The 23,514-nt window shown below is 50.8% G+C and overlaps 1 protein-coding gene and 1 long non-coding RNA gene across 5 annotated transcripts; one reads left to right on the forward strand and one right to left on the reverse strand.

Annotated features, from left to right (window-relative positions):
- Window positions 1-135: 135 nt before the first annotated feature.
- SHISA5 (shisa family member 5) lies at window positions 136-22,727 on the reverse strand. Of its 4 annotated transcripts, none has more exons than XM_019416709.2 (6): window positions 22,553-22,727; window positions 20,024-20,180; window positions 9,704-9,787; window positions 1,829-1,944; window positions 1,468-1,680; window positions 136-1,354 (listed from the first exon to the last, which is right to left on the reverse strand). In XM_019416709.2, exons 1-6 carry the CDS (start codon window positions 22,614-22,616, stop codon window positions 1,275-1,277), a joined length of 714 nt encoding a protein of 237 aa, XP_019272254.1. In that variant the 5' UTR covers window positions 22,617-22,727; the 3' UTR covers window positions 136-1,274. The 4 variants fall into 4 exon arrangements, with proteins under 4 accessions (XP_019272254.1, XP_019272253.1, XP_019272256.1 ...); XM_019416708.2 differs by having other exon boundaries at window positions 22,550-22,727; XM_019416711.2 differs by lacking the exons at window positions 9,704-9,787; window positions 20,024-20,180; window positions 22,553-22,727 and adding an exon at window positions 3,804-3,922.
- Window positions 1,944-5,068, forward strand: LOC128775679 (uncharacterized). The gene is made up of 2 exons (XR_008420603.1): window positions 1,944-2,595; window positions 2,851-5,068. It is a non-coding gene; the product is annotated as an uncharacterized LOC128775679 (long non-coding RNA).
- Window positions 22,728-23,514: the final 787 nt, after the last annotated feature.

Here is a 23,514-nt window from a genome sequence, read left to right on the forward strand (position 1 = left end):
TCTCTAGCAGGATGGTCAGACGTCTGAGCCTAGGGAAGGCAGAGAAAGCATGGAAATCCAAGAGGTGGATGAAAATGGTACATGGCCTAATGCCCTGTCCCAGTAGCCAAGGCTCTGAAGAAAGGAGGCAGCAGCCCCAAATGTTTGCATTTATTATAAACAAAGGTGCAGACCCTAGGCTCTCAAACACATCAACAGGCACAAAGCTAAGACAGATCTGGTGAGATATTAACAGAGGAACGGGGAACACCGAGGTATTCGTGTCTGGGCCAGAGCAGCCACCGAGGCCCCCCGCACCTTTGGTCCAGACAGCCCCTTGGCCCAGGTGTCCCAGGTGCCAAGACACACTGTGGACTCGGGTTTGGGAGCTGGATGTTCTGTTGAAGCTGGTGATGGGAGAAGCAGGGACTATCAGAGGTCAGACTGTGGGCCAGTTTTCCTCCAGGACTTAGGGGTCTCGGCCTCACAACTATCATACACACTTTGAAACAGAAAACAGGCAAAATGTTTGGCTAAAAAGGCAATAACACTGCAGGGAGGACACCTGAGTGTGCCGGTGGACAGAGGCTACCCTGCCTACCTGTGATGGGGGGTCATGGCCAGCCAGGGCAGCCAGAACTGTGGGTGGATGTAGCCCTCTGGGTGGTGCCAGGAAGAATGCAGGGACCATCCAGTCAGACAGTGGTCGGGGACGGGTGGGGCTCTGCCTGAAGTGTTTTGATCTCAGGAGGCTGCCCACCCTCCCCTGGGCACAGCACAGGATCTGGGGACTATGGGACATCTGCTGAAAGGATTAAAATCCAACTTAGCCAGGTCCCAAACTTCACCCACAGGCCTGCATCATAGCTCTGGTTCTCTGAAGAATCCCCCATGCCCTGGGGACAGGCCATGGCCTCAAGCAGTGGCTAGCCGTTCCACCGAAACTGGAACATATATGCACACTGCCCACGGAAAGCTGTACTATCCTAGCATGACACAAGCCCCACCTGGTCTCCCTGGGGTGGTATGGAAAAGAACTCACCCCAGTCTTTGAATTTTGTTTGAGATTTCAAAAGAGCACGATTTCAAGTGAGGAAGAGAACAAAGTAGGGTCCCAGCAACTCTGGCAAGGACTGCTTCCCACCACGTCAGCATCACGAGAAGTCTCGTGTACAAACAGGACTCACGCACCACGCACGGAGAGAAAAGGACCATGCCTGCGTACCCAGTCTGACACGCGCGCGCGCACACACACGTACACACACATGGTGGCAGCCCCAGATGCAGGGACATGCTCAGGGGGCTGCCTTCGGGGGGTCCATGTAGGCTGGGTTGTAAGGAGGCTGGGTGGCAGGGTAGGGCATGGCCGCACCTCCTGAAAATAGAGAGGACACTGGTTGGTTATGAGCACGGGGGCTGCAGTGCGAGGGGGCAGAGGCAGGAGATTTAGGGGGTTCAGGAAGGGTCAGAGCTGGCAGTGGTACTCACCGGCCAATGTCTCATGGTAAGCCGGGGGGCCCAACGGCTGGGCGGGGTAAGGTGGTGGGTACTGTGTCGGGTAGGGTGCCGCTGGCATCCCTGGCTGCGGGGGCATGGGGTGATAGCCCTGGTACGTCGGTCCGGGGTAGCTGGGCGGCACACTTGGAGGCTGAGGGTAAGGGGTGTGTACCACGGTGGTGGCCGTGGTGGTGGTCACAACCGCTGCAAAGAGAATCCCAGTCAGGACCACTGCCACCCCTCGCTTGGGCTTAACCAAGCCAGGGCGCTGCTCGGCTCCCCTTGCCGCCTGGGGTCTGCACCCCATACACCAAGGGTCCCGGCGGGGTGGGGAGGGGACGGGCGTGCTTACGACGTGGCCGGCAGCACATCTTGTAGAGATAGCAGCAGGAGCAGGTGAAACAGATGATGACGGTGACGACAGAGAGCACAAAGATGGTCAGGCCGATGGCTACAGTTGCCCCAAACCTGCCAAAGAGCCGATCATGACCCAGGGCCTCTCGCCCCTGCCCAGGACAGAGTCCACACCCCACCATTCCCAGGGGCACCCCTCTTGCCAGAGGAGACTCTGGGCGACACAGAGCAACATCTAGGTTGTGTAGCTTGAACCTCTTTCAGAATCCGTTTCCTCACGTGTAAAATGGGGTTTGTCTTATGAGTCTGTATAAAGCACCCAAGGTCTACCCCTCTTGCCCCACCCGAGGAGCACGGCAGGGAGTTCTTCCGGCGCCTCCCCACCATACACCCGTCTTGGCCACCTCCGCCTAGTCAGCAGACGGTTATCGAGCACATGCCACAAACCAGAAACTCAGCAGTGGGTGAGACAGACCCGCCCTTGGCCTCCGGAAGCCCACAGCCCAGTGCAGGAGGCAGATGTTGAAGGTTAAATGACTGTGGAAGCACAAGGGACAAAGATGGGGGGAAATTCCAGGAGAGCCGAGGCCAGTGTGGCCAGAAGCGTGAGGAGAGGCACGCAGAGAACACAGACTCAGCACTGGCCCTGGAGTAGGGTTGCTGGCCTCCCGGAGTGACAGTGAGCCTGCTGGATGCCAAGCACTGTACCAGTGGGTGGGCTCCTGCACTCTGGCCAGTATTGCAGGCCGGTGAACAATGAAACAGGTAGACAGGGGCGCCTGGGTGGCTCAGTCGGTTGGGCGTCCGACTTCAGCTCAGGTCACGATCTCGCAGTCCGTGAGTTTGAGCCCCACGTCGGGCTCTGGGCTGATGGCTCAGAGCCTGGAGCCCGCTTCCGATTCTGTGTCTCCCTCTCTCTCTGCCCCTGCCCCGTTCATGCTCTGTCTCTCTCTGTCTCAAAAATAAATTAAAAAAACGTTAAAAAAAAAAAATTAAAAAAAAAAAAAAAGAAAGAAACAGGTAGACAATATGGGCGTGCTGGAGGTAATCTTGCCTTCCGGAAGGGCCTGATGCCGGGCCCTCAGCAAGGACCACAACAGAGTGGAGGGGCTTTAAGAAAGAACAGTTTTGGGCAGGAAGGTCACTAAAATTCACTTTCAAGGGCAGAGACCCTTGTTCTCCTCCACAGGTGCCAAGGGACCAAGCTCTATTCTAAGAAAATGTACATGCTTGCTGACTGCACCTAAAACATGGAAGGAGCAGGGTGCCTGGGTGGCTCAGTCGGTTGAGCGTCCAACTCCTGATTTCAGCTCAGGTTATGATCCCAGGGTTGTGAGATCAAGCCTTATGTCAGGCTCCATGCTGAGCATGGATCCTGGTTCAGATTCTCTCTCTCTCTCCCCCCCCCCCCCACCCCGTCCCCTCCCCTCTACCCCACTCGCACTCTCTCTCTCTCTAAAATTAAAAATTAAAAAACATGGAAGGAGGGGCACCTGACTGGCTCAGTTGGTAGAGCATGAGACTCTTGATCTCAAGCCGCACACTGGGCATGGAGACTACTTCAAAAACAATTTTTTTTTTAATTAAAAAATAAAACTTGGAAGAACCTTGGCGAGCTGTTAGGGCCTCTGCCTCTACTGAAGACCCAGGGGAAGGCTGTGGCTCCACCCCGCCCTGCCCCGACCTGGGGGGAGAAGCTGCCCCTCACAGTCCGGAGGGGCAGCACCACCTCAGCAGGGCCCCTCACAGCCCAGGGACAGGTGAAGAACAGACCTTTCATGCTCTGGACTCCAAAATACACAACCGCATTTGCAAAGCAGGAACCACTGGCCACTGTGCCGGCCCCTCACCTTCCCCTGATTCATAAGCTCCTCCCAGGCCCTCTGCTGCCCCCAAGGAATGGAGAGAAAGAAACACACACACACACACACACACACACACACACACACACACAGTATGGCGCCCAAGCTCACCCCATGTTAGCCTCTGCCTTCACTCCAGGGCCGCCAGGAGCCCTGGACTTCCCCTCTTTCCATCATGGGCCACTCAGTTTCAATCTCCTCCCCTTTCGAGGAAAAGGAAAGCAGATCTTGGCCCTCCCCTATCCCTGACGTCAGTGGCAGGAAGAGCAACACAGAGCTCTTAAAGACACAGCAAGGCCCAGCTGCACCAGAGGGGCCAGGAGCAGGCAGGGAAGCCAAGTGTTCAGGTGGTCCTCCCAGAGTTGTGTCCCCAGCCTCACGTGCCCCGACCTGGCCTCTCACCAAGGCTATCCATCCGTCCTCCTGCCGAGACGCTGCCATGGGATCTGAGATGCCCTGAGTGCCCAAGCCACACTCCTGCTCAGCCCCAACTCAGCCCACCAGCCCCGTTCCAGCTGTCCTCCTTGATGGGTACCTTCAGTGATCTAGGCCCACCAGCAACCCCCAGGACCTCCTGGATGACACACGAATCCCCTCAGGACCCCCTCTCCCACCAGCACATGTTCCAAGCCAGTAGCCTACCTTGCCAGAATGATGTAAGTGCCTCCTCAAGTGCCCCTGGCCAACCTGCCAGGTCTGATCATGTCACTCCTGCTCAAAAGCCTGCTATGGCTCCTATAGCTCTCAGGATCACACAGGAAGTCGCTTTATAATTTACTTGTTAAGCTGTATCTGGGGCACCTGGCTGGCTCAGTCAGCATAGCACATGACTCTTGATCTTGGGTTGTGAGTTTGAGCTCCACATTGCGTGTAGAGATTACTTAAAAGTAAAAAAATTGGCGTGCCTGGGTGGCTTAGTCAGTGAAGAATCTGACTCTTGATTTCGGCTCAGGTCATAATCTCACAGTTTGTGAGATTTAGCCCGGCCCAAGGCCCCATGCGGACAGCACGAAGCCTACCTGGGATTCTCTCTCTCCTTTCTGCCCTGCCCCTGTTTGCACGTGCTCATCCATGCACGTTTCTTCTCTTAAATAAACTTTAAAAAAAAAAAAAAGCTCAGATATTTTAATAGAAATAAATAAATACAATATTTTTTAAAATTTTGTTTTAAAAAAATTTGGGGGCACCTGGGTGGCTCAGTCGGTCAAGCATCCAACTTCAGCTCAGGTCATGATCTCATGGCTCATGGGTTCGAGCCACACATCAGGCTTTGTGCTGACAGCTCAGATTCTGTGTCTCCCTCTTTCTCTGCAACTCCTCCACTCGCACTCTGTCTCTCTCTCTCTCTCTCTCTCTCTCTCTCAAAAATAAATGAACCTTAAAAAAATTTTTTTTTTGAGAGAGAGAGAGAGCATAAGTGGGGGAGGGGCAGAGAGGGAGGGTGACAGAGGATTTGAAGCAGGGTCTATGCTGACAGCAGAGAGCCTGATGTGGGGCTCAAACTCACAAATGGTGAGACCATGACCTGAGCTGAAGTAGAATGCTTAACTGAGTCATCCAGGCACCCCTAAATTTTCTTTTAGAGAGAGAGAGCATGGACAGGGGAGAGGGGCAGAAGGGGTGAAAGAGAGACAGAGAGAAAGAGAGAATCCTAAGGAGGCTCCACACTCTGCACTGAGCCCAACACAAGGCTCGATCCCACAATCCTGGGATCATGACCTGAGCTGAAATTAAGAGCCGGATGCTGAAATGACAGCCAGCCAGGTGTCCCCCCACCACCAAAAAAAAGTCTTAAAAAAATTTAAAAATTAAAAAGAGATAAATTATGTGTATCTATTTGTACTTATCTGTATATATATTATAGTTTACAAAAAAGGGGGGGGGGGATCTAGGATCTGTCTCACCAGATAGTAAAACTTACAATAAGACAAATTTTAATCTTTAATTAATAAAGTCTAGGGGTGCCTGGGTGGCTCAGTCGGTTGAGCGGCCGACTTCGGCTCAGGTCACGATCTCGCAGTCCGTGAGTTCGAGCCCCGCGTCGGGCTCTGTGCTGACAGCTCAGAGTCTGGAGCCTGTTTCGGATTCTGTGTCTCCCTCTCTCTGCCCCTCCCCCATTCATGCTCTGTCTCTCTCTGTCTCAAAAATAAATAAACGTTAAAAAACAATTTAAAAAAAATAAAATAAAATAAAGTCTAAATAAAATAAAACTTGTGTGGTCTGGGACTCCCACCTTACCTTGTTCTCTGTGCTTTGGCCACATCACCTTCCTTTCAGCTTTGCAAAGCCCCATGCTGTATCTTACCTCAGGGCCTTTGCACATGCAGTGCCTCCTGCTTGATCCACTCTTCTCTTTGTCTCACCCCCATGTAATTAATTTCTGTTCACCATTCAGAACTCAGCTCAAAATATTATTTCATCAGGAACACTTCCCCTGACCATGCAGATAAGTTTAGGTAAGAACTTCCTGTCTACCTCAGTTTATAAACACTCAATGTGAGCATTTGATTAACATGTACCTTGCCTCCACCCGTGGATTCACAGAGGTACAGACTGCACCTGCTTTGGGCCATCACTGTAACTCCAGTGACAAGCATGCAATAAGTGTTCAATACATACCTGATGAATGAAAAACTCACTCAGGGACCCAGGGGCAGCACCTCGTAGGACAGCAAGGCATGATGTTCTGGGGAAGGGTAATATTTGAGGGGTGGTTGCAGTGTGGCAGGGGTCTCTGGTACCAATGGCCACAATTCCAGTTGAACCATGCCTCTGAGAGGAAGGAATGATATTCCCAAGGTTGGGGCTACCTCCCAGATCAAAGACACCAAAGGCCAAGTTCAAAAAATAGAGTCAGCCCAGGCAGGGAGCAGGTGGGGCTGAACTGGGGGGTCCCAGAAGGCCAAAGACTCCCAATGTTCAGACTGGGGAAAGGCCATCTCTGGAGCAGGGACACCAGCACTTTCACCATGACGCTGGCAAGACAGGGGACTGGCCGTGACACAGTGGGTGTGAGAGCTGCAGAAAGGATGCTGGGAGGGCCAGGACAGGTGCACCATTGCCTCATCTCACCTCAAGGACCTGTATGCCTTTCCTACAAACTGTCACAGCAGAGTCAGGATGGAGGGTCAGCAGCAGCCTGCCTGGGGTCTGAAGCCATGCATCCTACCAGTCAGGTGCTTAAAAACATGCCAATCCTGCCTGACCATCCCATGAGTAGCAAGGGACTGGGAAGGGACAATGAAATCAGGATCCAAAAGAACCATGACAGAGGAGCAAGAAAGCTTTGGGGAGGGAACAAGCCAAAAAGGGACACAGCCACTGACCATTCAATAGGGCAGGATGGGGCTCGCCTACCAAAGGTGGGGAGCAGGCAGAAGACTTGGGCCAACTCCAGGCCCATGGATAACATGGCCACACCATAGGGAGCACAGTGCCATATTCAGGGAAGATATCACCCATCCAGGCTGTGACAGGCAGAAATAGTCTCATCTGGGTCCCTGTGCTCTGAGCTGGTGCCTCATTCTTGGGGAACCCAAGGAGTCACTCACAGAGGGAGACAAGGGGTTTTTCCTTCTATCGAGGCTTCCCTGGAGCTCCCAGCCATGGCCTGGGCAGCAGGTGCCGGACCCACCAAGGAGCCCACACTCCAGTGGATAAACAGCACCCTTGGCCGAGGGGGCAGCACACAGATGCCCACCTGAGAGAATGGACAGGCAGCCACCTGAGGGCATTCACAGAAGTGTCGTTGGTGACTATGCCCTTTTACCTGCCTGGTACCTACTTCCCAAACCCTAAACCTTTATTAAGACAGGTGTCATGTGAGACACAGGGGCTCTGGTAAGAAAGCAGAGAAGAGACGGGGCAGAGCAGGGTGGGGGCAAGTCAACAGCATTACTGTCAGCACTTCTCAGTGGGCAGCACATCTGGGGCAGGAGGCATGAAGGGAACAGGCAGGGCAGGAGGCACAGGCACCCCCACCAGGCACAGTGGTGTGCACGCTGCAGCGTGTGGCCCTGCTCACCAGTTCCGTGACTGGTGCACACCTCAAGGCGCGACAGGTGCTCCTGGGCTCGTCCCAGTCACCTCCCTAACTGCCTGCCACAAGCCCTGGCAGTCATTCCTCCTATGCCCCTCAGGGACCTTGTTCTGCAGCGTCCCCTCTGTCCCCTTTCCCAGCCTAAGTCTCCACCAGCACCGAAGAAGCCCTTCTTCACCCTGACTCCTCCTCCAACTCCTGTCTTACTCCTCACTGGTTCACAACCAGATATCTCCCTGAAGCTGTCTACACTCACTTCACCCTACCCATTTCCAACTCACTCTTCAATCCACTGCACTGAACGGCTCCTGCCACAGGTGCCATGGCCTCTGTGGTATGGCATCCACATTTCTCAATACCCCACGGACCGGGCGTCTTCCTCTTTCCTCCCACTTTTCTGAACCCTCCCGCTCAGCTCCTCCTGAGGCCATTCTTCAAACGTTGCTGACCCTCAGATTCAGTCCTCAACACACTCCTGCCACCCAACCTGAGCCCTTCACCCCAAACCTATTCCTTGTCCCACATTCTCTCACAGGGCCAGACCTCTGGCCCTGTCAACAGAGACCAGCTTCCCCCACCCCTCCCTAGCGCAGCTGCTGAATGCCCGTCTCCAGCCTCATAGCACCCCACCAAACCCAGTCTCCCTCTAGCCTCCCAACACCTTGGACTGGGAAGCCATGGCTGCCTCCTACTAGCCACCCGCCACCCCGTCCCTGCCTGCTGCCTTCATCCTCCATAGAGCAGCCAGAGTGGTCTTCCTAAAACACCATTCAGACGAGCACTGCCCAGAACCCCATGCTGCCTGCTGTCCTCAGGACAAGGCCCACCCCTGGGCTGCCCCCGGCCCACACTGGCTGGACATCAGAACATCCTGTGGGGCCATCTGAAAGCCCACAGTTCTGGGACTCAACAGTGGAAGGGCATTCCCTGGATGTGGAGGGAGGGGCTCATCGAGGCTTCAGTCCCCAGGCGGCCAAGGGGGCAGGATCAGCCAGCAGACGGGAGTACAGAGGCCGGGCCCTGGGCGCTGAAGGGGGACCACAGGCTGCACTTCTCCCCTCCCCACTCCCCGGTGCCCCGTCTGATTCCACATCCACCCAGGTCCACAGGGCAGGATGGGGCAGGCAAGCACCTGGACCCCCGTGCAAGCCCTGAGCCCAAAGTCTCTTCTTCCTAAGGGGCAACCAGGCCTGGGCAGATCTTCTCCCAAAAGGGGCTTCTAGATCCACCAGGGCAGGGGCAGGCGGCACGTGGAACAGACCCCACCAGGAAAACACACCAGTGGCTGCACGCTTACTCCATCCGCATGAAACGTGTGTCACAACACCTAGTCATGGTGGCAACAAGACACAGCAGGAAACTGGCCGAGGGAACTGAGCTTTCAAAGATTGGGTTGTTCCCTGGCCCCCTGACAGAAGGGCCCTGACACAGCAACCATAACTCACAAGCCCAGACACGGGGACTGGGTGTCATCGGTTGTCCCAGCATCTTCGCCGCGCTCCATCATTACCTCACCACCGTGCACCTGCACCACCATCGCCCACCGCCATCACCCGTCACCTCTTCACCCATCACTGTCGCCCCGTCGCCACCATTGCCCTGAGACCATCACCACCATCACTGTATCACCATCGCCACCAAAGCCCCACCACGTCACCACCATTGCCCCGTCGCCGTCACGATCACACCATCCCTGTCACCACCGTCATCATCATGCCCTCCCTATCACCTAGGTCAACATGGACCCCTACCCTTGGCCTTTCAACTGCCAACCATAGTCCTCCCATTCCTGAGTACGATGATGAGGACACAACTTTCCAACATGAGGAGCAAGGGACCCGGTGGTCAGTCTCTGGGGCTAGTCACTACAATGACTCTGCGGCATCCCAGTCCCCACAGCCCTCACTCTAGCCCGCTGAGCCCCTTGTCATCTTGGCCAGAAAGATGCACGCAGCCTGCAGGTTTTATTTACCCTGACATGGGGTCGCTGTCCAAGCTGGAACGGAACCTCAGCGCCGAGCCCAGCTGCTCCAGTGGCTCTATATCAGTGGACACGCTGCAAAGAGGAAAACTCACAGTTAATACACCCGAGCCCCACCCAGCATACCAGGAACAAATGCTACCTTAGTGCACACACACAACATGCACCAAAGCCAGTCCTGTACGGGGCCGGCGAGTAGCCCTAATGGCCTCCTGAGCATGACTATCACACACACCAGGATCTCAGGCTAGAATGCCACACATTCTTCTTTTTTTTTTTTTTAATTTTTTTAATGTTTATTTTATTTTTGAGACAGAGAGAGAGAGAGAGAGAGAGAGAGAGAGTGGGGGAGGGGCAGAGAGAGAGGGAGACACAGAATCTGAAGCAGGCTCCAGGCTGAGTTGTCAGCAAAGAGCCTGACACAGGGCTCAAACCCATCAACCATGAGATCACAACCCGACGCTTAACTGACTGAGCCACCCAGGCGCCCCCCACACATTTTTCTCAAGTGCACATGGAAACATTCTCCAGTACAGACCGCAGGTAAGGCCTGGCAGGCTCAATAGATTTGAAAAGATTGGTATCATACAAAGTATCTTTTCGAACCACAATGCTACTAAGCTAGAAATCAGCAAAGGAAGATTACCATGTCACAAAGTTAAAAAAGAAATGGTAGGGGCTCGGTAAAGCGTCCAACTCCCGATTTCGGCTCAGGTCACCATCTCACAGTTTCGTGAGTTTGAGCCCTGCGTCAGGATCTGCACTGACAGCGTGGAGCTTACTTGTGATTCTCTCTCTCCCTCTCTCTCTGCCCCTCCCCTGCTCGCGCTCTGTCTCTCTCAAAATAAACAAAAAAATTTTTAAGAAAATTATTAATGAATTACTGTTAATTGTGCTAAATGTACTATTGATACAGTGGTTATATTTCTTTACAAAGGACTCATTTGTATAGATAAAAACTACCATTTGAGGAGAAATTTTTATGATGGTTTAATTTTTATTTTGTTTTAAAGTAATGAGGAAAAGGACCACCTGGATGGCTCAGTTGGTTGAGCGTCCGACTTCAGCTCAGGTCATGATCTCACAGTCCGTGAGTTCGAGCCCCGCGTCGGGCTCTGTGCTGACAGTTCAGAGCCTGGAGCCTGTTTCAGATTCTGTGTCTCCCTCTCTCTCTGCCCCTCCCCCACTCGCACTCTGTCTCTATCAAAAAATGAATAAACGTTAAAAAATTAATTAATTAATTAATTAATGAGGAAAAAAAGTGGTGGAAAGTGTATGGTCAGAGTGTGGGTAACTATGGAAGCAGGTCATGGATGTGGAGTTATTATTCTCTTGTTTTTGTATATATTGAAACTTTCCAAAATTAAATGTAGAACAAAATTCAAAAGCATGAGGAACAACTACACCCTAAATTTGAAGGAAAACTGAAGCTGAGGAGAAAATACTTTTAAAAAATCAGAGAGCAAGGGCTCCTGGCTGGCTCAGTCAAAAAAGCATGCAACTCTTGATCTCCAGGTCATGGGTTCAAGCCCCAGGTCGGGTATAGAGATTACTCAAATAAATAAAACTTAAAAAAAAGAATCAGTATGTAGGCTTTGGTGAGCAATAACAGAGCAGAGGATGCCAAGCTGGTGTGTGGGAGGCTGGAAAGAGAGACCCAGGGAAGCTAACCCGGCATCTGAGGCCCTGTTGCTCCCGGGGGCACTAGCCAACTTCAGAAGGGCAGCTGAGGGGCTGAGTGGAGATTGGACTCAGAGCCCACCAAGTGACGATGATTCTCTGATGATTCCCACCAACTGGGGATGAGACCTAAAAAGCTGCACCCCAAGAATAAGGGAGAAAGTGAGCAGAGAGCTGAGCTCCTAATCCTCTTGGCCTCTGCAGTTAGGCCAAGGTGGTCTGAGAGTGCCGTGTCCCTGCAAAAGCAAGACTTCTCCTCAGAAGTCCTGAGCTCCAAATTTCTACAGTCAATTTTGCAAATGTAATGTTAGGCACACATTACAAAGTTTTCAGAAACACTAGGACACTAGACAACATGAATACAAGACCAAAGAGAAAGGGACACGTGGGTGGCTCAGCTAAGTGTCCGACTTTGGCTCAGGTCATGATCTCACAGTCCATGAGTTCGAGCCCCGCATCGGCTGTGCTGACAGCTCAGAGCCTGGAGCCTGCTTCAGGTTCTGTGTCTCCTTCTCTCTCTGTCCCTCACCTGCTCACGCTCTGTCTCTCTTTGTCTCTGTCTCTGTCTCTGTCTCTCTCTCTCTCAAAATTAAACAAACAGGAGCACCTGGGTGGCTCAGTTGGTTGACTGTCTGACTTTGGCTCAGGCCATGATCTCTTGGTTCATGGCTCTGAGCTCCACATCAGGCTCTGTGCTGACAGCTTGGAGCCTGGAGCCTGCCTCAGATTCTGTGTCTCCGTCTCTCTCTGCTCATGCTTTCTCTCTCTCAAAAATAAATAAACATTAAAAAAATTAAAAAATAAATAAAAATAAAAAATAAATGGGGCGCCTGGGTGGCTCAGTCAGTTAAGCATTTGACTTCGGCTCAGGTCATGATCTCGCGGTCCGTGAGTTCAAGCCCCTCATCGGGCTCTGTGCTGACTGCTCAGAGCCTGGAGCCTGTTTCAGATTCTGTGTCTCCCTCTCTCTCTGACCCTCCCCCGTTCATGCTTTGTCTCTCTCTGTCTCAAAAATAAATAAACGTTAAGAAAAAATATAAAAAAATAAATACTTAGCTTCTTTAAAAAAATATATAAAAAATAAAATAAAAAATAAATAAACAATCATTGGGGCACCTGGGTGGCTCAGTTGGTTAAGTGTCTGACTTCAGCTCAGGTCATGATCTCATGGTTCATGAGTCTGAGCCCCACGCTGGGCTATGTGCTGACAGCTCAGAGCCTGGAGCTGCTTCGGATTCTGTGTCTCCTCTCTCTCTGTCCCTCCCCTGCTCGTACTCTGTCTCTCTCTCTCTCTCTCTCTGTCTCTCTCTCAAAAATAAACAGGGGCGCCTAGGTGGCTCAGTTGGTTGAGTGTCCCACTTTGGCTCAGGTCATGATCTTGCAGTTCATGGGTTCAAGCCCCACATCAGGCTCTGTGCTGACAACTTGGAGCCTGGAGCCTACTTCGGATTCTGTCTCCCAGTCCTGCCACTCCTCTGTCTCTCTCTCAAAAATAAACATTAAAAAAAAATTTTTTTTTTTAAGTAGTCAGAAAAACCATATTGCTTGCAAAGGAGCAATCATTAAACTGTCAACTGGTTTCTCAACAGAAATAATAGACAACAGAAGACAATGGAACGGGGTGCCTGGTTGGCTCAGTCGGAAGGGTATGTAATGACTCTTAGTGGTTTTTTTTTTAATGTTTATTTATTTTTGAAAGAGAGAGGGAGAGTGCGAGTGAGGGAGGGGGAGAAAAGTGAGGGGGACCCAGAATCCGAAGCAGGCTCCAGGCTCTGAGCTGTCAGCACAGAGCCCAATGCGGGGCTCTAACTCACAAACTGTGAGATCATGACTTGAGCCAAAGTCAGACAGTTAACCGACTGAGCTACCCAGGCGCCCCAGTATGCAATGACTCTTGACCTCAGGGTCATAAGTTTGATCCCCATGATGGGTGTAGAGATTGCTAAAAAAATAAATAAACGTAAAAAAAAAAAAAAAAGAATGGAATGAAAGCTTTAAAGTGCTGAGAGAAGTTAGTAGCTGCCAACCTAGAAATCTATAACCAGGAAAAATATACTTTGAGGAGGAAGGTGAAATAACGACATTTTCAGAGAAACAAAAACCAAGAAAATTTGACACCAGCATACCTGCATGAGAGGCAGAAGGAACATGATCTCAGTTGAGGCTTAAAGATGCAGGAAGCAATAAGAAGCAGCGAGAAGATAAAGATATGGATAAATGGAAATAAATATTCACTGTCTTGTATGGAAACCAATTTGACAATAAATTTCATATTGAAATAAATAAATAAATATTCACTGTCAAAAACAATTAAAATACTGTCTTTGAGGCTTACAATGGTTATACAAGAGATAAAGAGGGACATTACATATGATAAGATGAACAATTCATCAGAAAGTCAAAGCAACCCTAAATATGTATGCACCTAATAACAAAGCATCAGAACTCATGAAGCAAATATTGACAGAACTAAAACAACAAACATATCTGTGGTCTCCAGTAATCAATAAAGCAAGCAGACAAAACCAAAAGGCAGAAAAGAACTAAACACTATTATCAACCAACTTGATCTGACACTTATAAAGCACTATACCCAACAACTGCAGAATATACCATTTTTCAGGTTCATACGAAACATTTACCAAGGTACAGTATAGGTTGGGTCATAAAATGAGTCTCAATAAATCTCAAAAGACTTAAATCTTAAAAGAAAACAACACAATGAGGTATCACCACACATTCACCAAAATTACTGAAATTAAAACCTAGGCAATAGCAATGATCTAGATCTTGACTGAGATATTATATGTGAGAAGTATACATTTATTAAAACTCATCAAACTGAAACATTCAGACCTGTGCATTTTGCTGTATGTGATTATAGCTCAATTTTTATTTTATTTTATTTAAAAAAAAAATTTTTTTTTTAACATTTATTTATTTTTGAGACAGAGAGAGACAGAGCATGAACGGGGGAGGGTCAGAGAGAGAGGGAGACACAGAACCTGAAACAGGCTCCAGGCTCTGAGCTGTCAGCACAGAGCCCGACGCAGGGCTCGAACTCACGGACCTCGAGATCATGACCTGAGCCGAAGTTGGATGCTCAACTGACTGAGCCACCCAGGCGCCCCTAGCGCAATTTTTAAAAATGACTTACAATGCCAAGTTTAGAGAGGATGTATAGAAAACTGGGACTCTCATACATGGCTGGCAAGAGTGTAAATGGTACAGTGTTAGAAAACTGGAAGTATCTGCCAGTATCTGGAAGCTGAACACATGCACCAGTGACTCAGCAATTTTACTCCAAGATATTTACCCAAAAGAAATATGTTCCTTTGAAATATTTATTTATTTAAATAATCTCTATCCCCAATGTGGGGCTCAAACTCATGACCCTAAGATCAACAGTCACATGCTCCTCCAACTGAGCCAGCCAGGCACCCCAGAAATATGTTCCTTTTTTTTTTTAATTTTTTTTTATGTTTTATTTATTTTTGAGGGAGAGAGAGACAGAGTATGAACAGGGGAGGGGCAGAGAGAGAGGGAGACACAGAACCTGCAAAGCAGGCTCTAGGCTCTGAGCCATCAGCACAGAGCCCGATGTGGGGCTCGAACTCGTGAACCATGAGATCATGACTTGGTTCAAGTCAGAAGCTCAACCAACTGAGCCACTCAGGCGCCCTGAAATATGTTCCTTTTAAAAGGCACCAAAGAGGGGCACCTGTGTGGCTCAGTTGGTTAAGCATCTGACTTCAGCTCAGGTCATGATCTCACAGTTCTTAGGTTCAAACCCCACATCATGCTGAGAGTTCAGAGCCTGGATAATGCTTCCGATTCTGTATCTCCCTCTCTTTCTGTCCCTCCCCTGTTTGTGCTCTGTCTCTGTCTCTCAGAAATGAATAAATGTTAAAAAAAAAAAAAAAACTTAAAAAAATAAACAATAAATAAATAAATGGCACCAAATATTTGCCTGGGTGGCCCAATTGGTTGGGTGTCTGACTTCAGCTCAGGTCATGATCTCAAGGTCCATGGGTTCAAGCCCGCACCAGGCTCTGCGCTTTAGATTCTGTGTCTCCCTCTCTCTCTGCCCCTCCCCCACTCACACTCTGTTTCTCTCTCTCAAAAATAAATAAACGGGGCGTCTGGGTGGCTCAGTCAGTTAAGTGTCTGACTTCAGCTCAGGTCATGATCTTGTGGTCTGTGAGTTCGAGCCCCACATCGGGCTCTGTGATGACAGCTCAGAGCCTGGAGCCTGCTTCAGATTCTGTGTCTTCCTCTCTCTCTGACCCTCCCCCCGTTCATGCTTTGTCTCTCTCTGTCTCAAAAATAAATAAACGTTTAATAAATAAATAAATAAATAAATAAATAAACGTTGGAAACAAAATTTTTTTAAGGCACCAAAGGTTTGTGAAAAAGAGTTCTTAATATCGCTATTAGAATAGCGGGGGGTGGGGGGGTGGGGGAAGAGTAGCAGAAGCCTAGTCTAATAAAAGGTGTCTTAAAAAAAAAAAGAAAAACTACAGCAGGAGAGTCTGGGTGGCTCAGTCAGTTGGGCATCCATTTTTGGCTCAGGTCATGATCTCACAGTTTGTGAGTTTGAGCCTCGCGTCAGGCTCGTTGCTGTCAGCAGAAAGGCTGCTTCAGATCTTCTGCTCCCCAACTTCCCACCACCACCCCCCACCCCCAGCTCTGCCCCTCCCCCACTAACACTCTCTCTTCTCAAAAATAAATAAACATTAAAAACCACACACATACAAAACTACAGCAAACATTTTTTAACCAGGAAATGATGAAAGCCTTCCCTCTGGAACCAGAAACAAGAATGCTACCTATCACCACTTTCAATCATCATTGTACTGGAGATCCGAGCCAGTGTAACAAAACAAGAAAAATTAATTAAAAGTATAAGAATTGGAATGGAAAAAATAAGACATTAACTGCACATGATGTGACTATTTTTGTAGAAAATTCTAAAGAAATTTCAATTAAAATCACTCAAATTAATAAGTAAATTTAGTAAAGTCTCTGGATACAAGGTCAATTTATTAAAATTTATTACCTTTCTCTGTATCAATACATAATGAGAATTTTAAACTATACTACTTACAGTACTATGAAAAAGACTGAGGCACCTGGATGGCTCAGTTGGTTAAGCATCCGACTTTGGTTCAGATCATGATCCCACAGTTTGTGGGTTCAAGCCCCATGTGGGGCTCTATGCTGACAGCTCAGAGCCTGGAGCCTGCTTTGAATTCTGTGTCTCCTTCTCTCTCTCTGTCCCTCTCCCACTTGTGCAATCTCTCTCTCTCTCTCTCTCTCTCTCTCTCTCTCTCTCTCTCTCTCAAAAATAAATAAATGAACTTAAAAGATTTTTTTTTTTTTTTTAGAGTAATTACCTAGGAGAAAGTACAGATGCAGGAAAACTATTTGACAAAATTCAAGATCCCTTCATGACTAAAAGTCCAAGCAAACTAGAAATAGAAAGCAACTTCCTCATTCTGATAAGAGGCACCAATGAAAAAGCTACAGCTAGCATCATACTTAATACTGAATGTTTTCTCCCTAAATTGAAACCCAGAAAGAGATATCTGCTCTCATCACTTCTATTCAACACTGCACTGGAGGTCCCAGCCTGTGCAATGAGGCAAGAAGGAGCAAAAGCAATACAGAGTATAAAAGAAATAAACAGTAGAAGAAAAAAATGGAATAAAAACAAACCAAAACAATATGGTAAGTTAAAAAGAAAGAAGTACAGAATGAATAGGAGAGAGACCAATAAAAAGCACAAAATAAGATGGCAAATATAGTCCCAGCACAATATTACACTAAATTTAAATGAAATGCTCCTGTATTTTAAAAAATTACTGGATGGGGCGCCTGGGTGGCGCAGTCGGTTAAGCGTCCGACTTCAGCCAGGTCACGATCTCGCGGTCCGTGAGTTCGAGCCCCGCGTCAGGCTCTGGGCTGATGGCTCGGAGCCTGGAGCCTGTTTCCGATTCTGTGTCTCCCTCTCTCTCTGCCCCTCCCCCGTTCATGCTGTGTCTCTCTCTGTCCCAAAAATAAATAAAAAATGTTGAAAAAAAAAAAAATTAAAAAAAAAAAAATTACTGGAATGGATTTCTTTAAAAAAGACACATGCATAAATGTAAGGACACCAAAAGGTTGGAAGTAATCTTCAGGTGTGGCTGGCAGTGTATGCAGCCTGGTGTCGCCATTCCCAAGACCACTTTCTTAGTCAGTAATTACATACATCTCACTAACCTGGCTATTTGCTCCCATGCACACTTCCAAAAAATTCTCACATGGTTCCATAAAAGGAGATAGGAAGTACAGGAGGATGTCCATCACAATTATCTAGGATAGCAAGCTTAGGACTCAGACCAAAGAGAACGACACCACAGGGGTGGGCACAGGCCGGATGTACACGATGCAACACGGATGGGTCTTACAGACGCTGTGCTGAATGCAAAAGGTAAAAGAGTTCATCGTACCCACAAAACAATGTACATTTTGCAAAGCACAAAGTGGCTCTCTGCCCCTCTCTCCCACTTGTACTCTCTCTCTCTCAAATAAAATTTAAAAAAATAGGGGCGTCTGGGTAGCTCAGTCATTTAAAGCATGTGACTTTGACTCAGATCATGATCGCACAATTTGTGAATTTGAGCCCTCATCAGGCTTTCTGCTGTCAGCACAGAGCCTGTTTTGGATCCTCTGTTTCCCTCTCTCTGCCCCTTCCACACTGGCACACACATGCACATGCACACAGGCACGCACGCGCTCTCTCTCTCTCAAAATAAATAAATGAACTTAAAAACAAATGGGTGGGAGGGGCTCAGTGGCTCAGGGGCTCAGCCCCTGAGTGGCTCAGTCAGTTAAGGTTAAGCTCCGACTTCGGTTCAGGTCATGATCTCATGGTTGGTGGGTTCGAGCCCTGTGTCAGGCTCTGTGCTGACAGCTAAGAGCTTGGGAGCCTGCTTTGGATTCTGTGTCTCCCTCTCTTTCTCTGCCCCTCTCCTGCTTGCACTCTGTCTCTCTCACTCTTTCTCTCAAAAATAAATAAACATAAAAAAAAATTTTTTTTTAAATAAATAGGGGCACCTGGGTGGCTTGTCAGTTAAGGGTCCGACTTCAGCTCAGGTAATGATCTCAAGGTTTGTGAGTTCGAGTCCCATGTCGGGCTCTTTGCTGTCAGCCAGAGCCCCCTTCCGATCCACTGTCCCTGTCTCTCTCTCTGACCCTCCCCCACTTGCACAAGGGTGCATGTGCATGCACTCAGTCTCTCTTAAAAATAAATAAACGTGGGGGCGCCTGGGTGGCTCAGTCGGTTAAGCGTCTAACTTCAGCTCAGGTCACGATCTCGCGGTCCATGAGTTCCAGCCCCGCGTCGGGCTCTGGGCTAGTGGCTCAGAGCCTGGAGCCTGCTTCCGATTCTGTGTCTCCATCTCTCTCTGCCCCTCCCCCGTTCATGCTCTGTCTCTCTCTGTCTCAAAAATAAACACTAAAAAAAAAAAAAATTTAAATAAAAAATAATAATAATAAATAAATAAATAAACGTGGGGTGTCTGGGTGGCTCAGTCGGTTGGGCAACCAACTTCACTCAGGTCATGATCTCACAGATTGTGAGTTCGAGCCCCGCATCGGGCCCTGTGCTGACAGCTCAGAGCCTGGAACCTGCTTCGGATTCTGTGTCTCCCTCTCTCTCTGCCCCTCCCCCACTCACATTCTCTCTCTCTCTCTCTCTCTCTCTCTCTCCAAGAGTAAATAAACATTAAAAAAATTTTTTTAATTAAAAAAACATAAAAAATAAAAATACAAATAAATGAATAAACTTTTAAAAATAAAAAATAAATTAAAAAATTAATTTAATTTAATTTATAAATAAATAAAACCCAAACCATGAAAAGGACATACACACTGGTAGCCTATGGAGTGAGAGGGAAATGGAATGGTCATGTGAGATTAAAGTAAATACGTAAGATGACAGGGGCTGGTCTTGCCCAGACTGATGATAATCAACCTGCCATGAGCTGAGAAGTTTGACCATCTCAACCGTTTCTATACCCGCGACCAAACACAAAACACAGATGTGGCAAAGGGAGACCTCGGGACCAGCCCATGAAACAGCCTAAACCGAGATGCAATGCAAATCCAGGGGCCAGACCAAGAGGACACAGGCACGGTGCAGTGCGACGTGCCTTCCAGGGCCCACAGGATGATACCTACACAAATCACATACAATCCCCCACCAGGTGCATGCACGAACTGTGGGGTACACTCACACCAAGGCATGCACCGTGCTGGTACAGGTACACATCCAGGTACATACCCAGGGGTGAGCCACAGGGCCAGCTGAGGCCACCAGCCCCGAGATACCTGCTCAGCCCAAGGCTGAGTGAGGTGGGTGAGCTGCAGTCCTCTAGGGTCGCAGGGAAAGGGGCAAGGGGCTAACTGAGCAAGCTCTGGGGAGCTCAGCCCAGAACAGGGGCACCCCACCCCCACCCCCACCCCTGGTCCAGTGCTCTACCACCTCGAGGGGGCTGAGAGGCGGAGGGGCAGGGCTATTTCCCTTTCATGTACACTCCTGCTCGGGGCGGGCTCAGGCCTCCCCCCCTGCGACCACCGGGCACCCACCTGGCCTCAGGCACAGAACACTTTTCCTCATCCCACACAAATTTCTTCAGCACATCAGAGCAGCAGTATTGTTTGTAACAGGTGCCACAGCAGAAATCAGGACAGGACTCAGGGAAGAGGATGCGTCCACGGGAAGCCACACACACTTCACTGTGGACTGGAGCAGAGAAACACACTTGTTAATCTGTGGCCACAGGGCCAGGCCTCATGCCAGATCTCAGCCATGTCCTGGCTAGCACAGCCCCTTTCCCAGCACTGCCAGCAGGCACAAGCATCTGGGCCATCTGTGAACCATCCTAGTCATTGGCCACCTCTAGCCGAAGCCCCCATCAGCCTTGCCCTCCTCCCTGTCCCACAGCAGAGCACCTAACAAGCCCCCTTCCCTCCCCCACCGGCCACTTGCCTTCTGATAGAAGATTGACCTTTCTAAGTGGGAGTTTGACTGGGCTACTTCCTGCTCTCGGACCATCCCTGGTCTCTACTGCCTCAGGATCAAGTCCAGAGTCCACAAAACGGGGTTTGGACTGCAAAAGGCCTTGACGATCACCCCAGCTTTCCAACTCTACCCACATTCTGCCTATATTCTTCTTGCCTGCTTCCCATTCCCCACCTTCAAATCTACTCATCCTACAAGGCCTCACTCCAGGCCCCCTCCTCCAGAAACTGCCCAAGCCCAGCAATCATAGACCTGAACAGTAATACCCCCAACTAGCTGCTGGGGCCCAGGCACTGGACCAACTAGTTCTCAATCCTTATTCCCTCTCCTCACCTGGGCCTGGGCCCCTGCTAGACACTGGACTGCAGGGGCCTGGCCCTCACAGACCACACGACAGGCTGTCTCCAGACCAACTCCCCATTGGCTACAGTTACACCCACCATATAAGAGTCTGTGAAACAATTAGTCCTGGGCTAGGGCTGCAGCGGGTGCCTAGAAAATGTTTATGCCCTCAGTGGCCAGGGCTCCGAGGCAGTGGCACCACTTGGAGTCCCAGAACCATTACAAGGCTCTCAGGCAAAACTGGGATCTAAGGATATTCCCCCAGGCTGGGGTATAGACAACACTTCACTGTACCAGGCCATGCTGAGAGGACCTGGCTGACAAGTGTGGGAAGTGACCGGGGCTTTGAGAGACCACAAGCCTTGCAAACTTCCAGGAAGATGCTACAGCCAAATGTTCCCATGCATCCTTAGGTTATATAAGCAGAGGCCTAGTGCCCACCAGCAGGAGGGGGCAGTCCCGGATCGTGCCTGGGCAGACCCCCACATAGAACACCCAATCCAGTAAGGCCCAGATGACTACAGTAGCTGATAAACCATGAAGTGTGGCTACTTCACCTGGAAACAGTGCTGACACAGCACCTGGAACGCAGAGACCCAGAGTGGCCAGGGCCCTGGGGCAGCGTGCAGTGTCTGGAGACCATGTACAGAGCGAGGCCCACAGAAAGAGGCACTGAGTGGCCTCCCTGAGAAGAGATAACTAGGAATGGGATGGGGGCGGGGGAGGGGTGCTCTGCTCTTGGCAGGTTCAGGCAGAACCCTGCTCTGGGCAAAGCTGCGGGACAGAGGACCTGACCACTACCAGGCTCACCCTGGTAGTAGGTATGGTGGCAGGTATGGTCAGCATGGCCCATGCTACTGGGTTACTCGGGTGAGCCACCTCCAGCAGGGTCTTTACAGCCTTTACAGTCACGGCCCAGCCTCCAAGCTGGGACTGAAGACACAACGCGCTGACGCTGTCTGGGCCAAGAGCCCATGACACGAATGCTCTTCTGGGCCCCAGACACTTCCCAGTGGAGGAGGCTTCCCAGATCTCACTGGACCAGGGACCTGGGCTCCATCTTCTCACTTTCCCACCCCAGGTCCCCACATTCATCTCAGCCCCCAGGAAATAAAGCCCTTCTCCTGGAGGAAGCCACTCACCCCAGAGGGATCATCCGCTTCCTCTGGCTGGGCAAGGGGTTGTTCCAATTCCTACCCCTAAAAGGCCCCCAGCCTGGCCTCCTCCGCCTGTGAATCACCCGTCTGTCTACCGTCAACACACACACAGTGATGTTTCCTCCAACCCCGGGGGGAGACCGGCCTCAACCCGGGCCTCAACCCGGCAGGGGCTTCCACACCCAGTAAACAGAGCCCAAGGGAAAGCCTCTGATGGAGGGGCCAGGCCTCCCTGCTGCCACCACCCTAGGCTAAGGCCAGGCGGGAACTCCTACCCCAGCCCCTGGGGACCCAATCCCTTGTAACACGTGAGGGAGCACAGACCCCACCACCAGCACCACCATTCCCGGGCAGAGCAATGGTGGCAAGTTCCTAGGGTCTGGGCAGTGTCAGTTCAGACTGGGAGGGGTGCTGCGGTGGAGGTCAGGTCAGTCCTGAGGGTTGGCTGACTGCCTCGCGGTTAATGGGGTGCGGGACACTGTGGGGATGGTGTTGCCTGGGCTCACGCCAGGGGCGCACGGACGTGGCTGCCCCGCTCCCCTATACACTGTCCCCGCCCGGGACAAACTCCCCCCACCCCCAAAGGCTCACCACCTGGAGGCGGCGGGAGCAGCAGCAGCAGCAGGAGGATCCGTGGCGCGGGGACACGCGCAGCCATAGCTGGGTGGCGGACGGACAGAAGAACAGACAGACAGAAGAAACAGGGGTCGAGGTGCAGCCGCAGCCTCAGCGACCCGTGCGGCCACCGCTTCCTCGCCCCGCCCCGGCGGCCTGTTCCGGGAACCCCGCCCGGAGGAGGGAGCGGAGGGGAGGAGGGCGAGGCGAGGGAAGGGGAGAGGACGCCCCTCCCAGCCTGCCGGCCAGGCCCACGTCCGGGGGCCAAGCAAAAACTATGGCCCGGGGCCGTTTAGGACGCTGACAGGCACCTGGCGACCACCGACGTTGACTTCTGTGCACGGGATACTTTCCGCTCCCTGCCCCGCTCCCCCTCCACCCCGAGCCCCAGTTCCTAGCCCTTGACCCCAAGGGGGTCTCCACTGGAATCTGCATCCTAACACTTGGGAGGCTGGACACAGCCCCTCCCCTCCCCGTGGCCCTGGGCCCTCATTCTGCATCGGAGGACCAGGTGAGGTGGTGGGGACAGTGCCCAGAGCAGACCTGGGCACACAGTAGGCACTCAATAAATGCCAGTCCCTTCTGCAAGCCTAGCCCATCACCTCACCCAATGGGTTGATACCTCTATCCCTTCAGGCATCCTACCCGCCCCCCCCCCACACACCCCTCCCAGCTCAGGGCAAGCCTGCTTCAGATGGCCTGGTCTGAGGATGGGAACTGGAAGCTCCCAGGCACACCAGGCCACCTCCTGGCTCAGGGGGAGTCTGGCTGGGCCTCATCCGCGTCTGCTCCAGACCATATGCTCACACAAGACACCTTGAGATGGGGCAATGGCTAACGGTGGCTCTGCCACCCACTGTGGAGCAGGGGTCTGGGCAGAGCCAGGGAAATCGAGAAGTCTGTTCCAGCTGCTATAACAAAACATCATAGATTTGGGGGCT

Source organism: Panthera pardus, unplaced genomic scaffold, assembly GCF_024362965.1.
Source record: "Panthera pardus isolate Hobbes unplaced genomic scaffold, ASM2436296v1 HiC_scaffold_8, whole genome shotgun sequence".
NCBI classification, from domain to species: Eukaryota; Metazoa; Chordata; class Mammalia; order Carnivora; family Felidae; genus Panthera; species Panthera pardus.

Excerpts from the sequence above, each read along its gene's own strand:
- SHISA5 (XM_019416708.2), bottom strand. The coding sequence starts at position 22,616 with ATGGCTGCGCGTGTCCCCGCGCCACGGATCCTCCTGCTGCTGCTGCTG. Across the intron at positions 20,181-22,549 it reads GCTCCCGCCGCCTCCAGGTG|TCCACAGTGAAGTGTGTGTG; the intron begins GTGAGCCTTTGG and ends TCTCTGCTCCAG. Across the intron at positions 9,788-20,023 it reads TGTTCTGTGCCTGAGGCCAG|CGTGTCCACTGATATAGAGC; the intron begins GTGGGTGCCCGG and ends TCCTCTTTGCAG.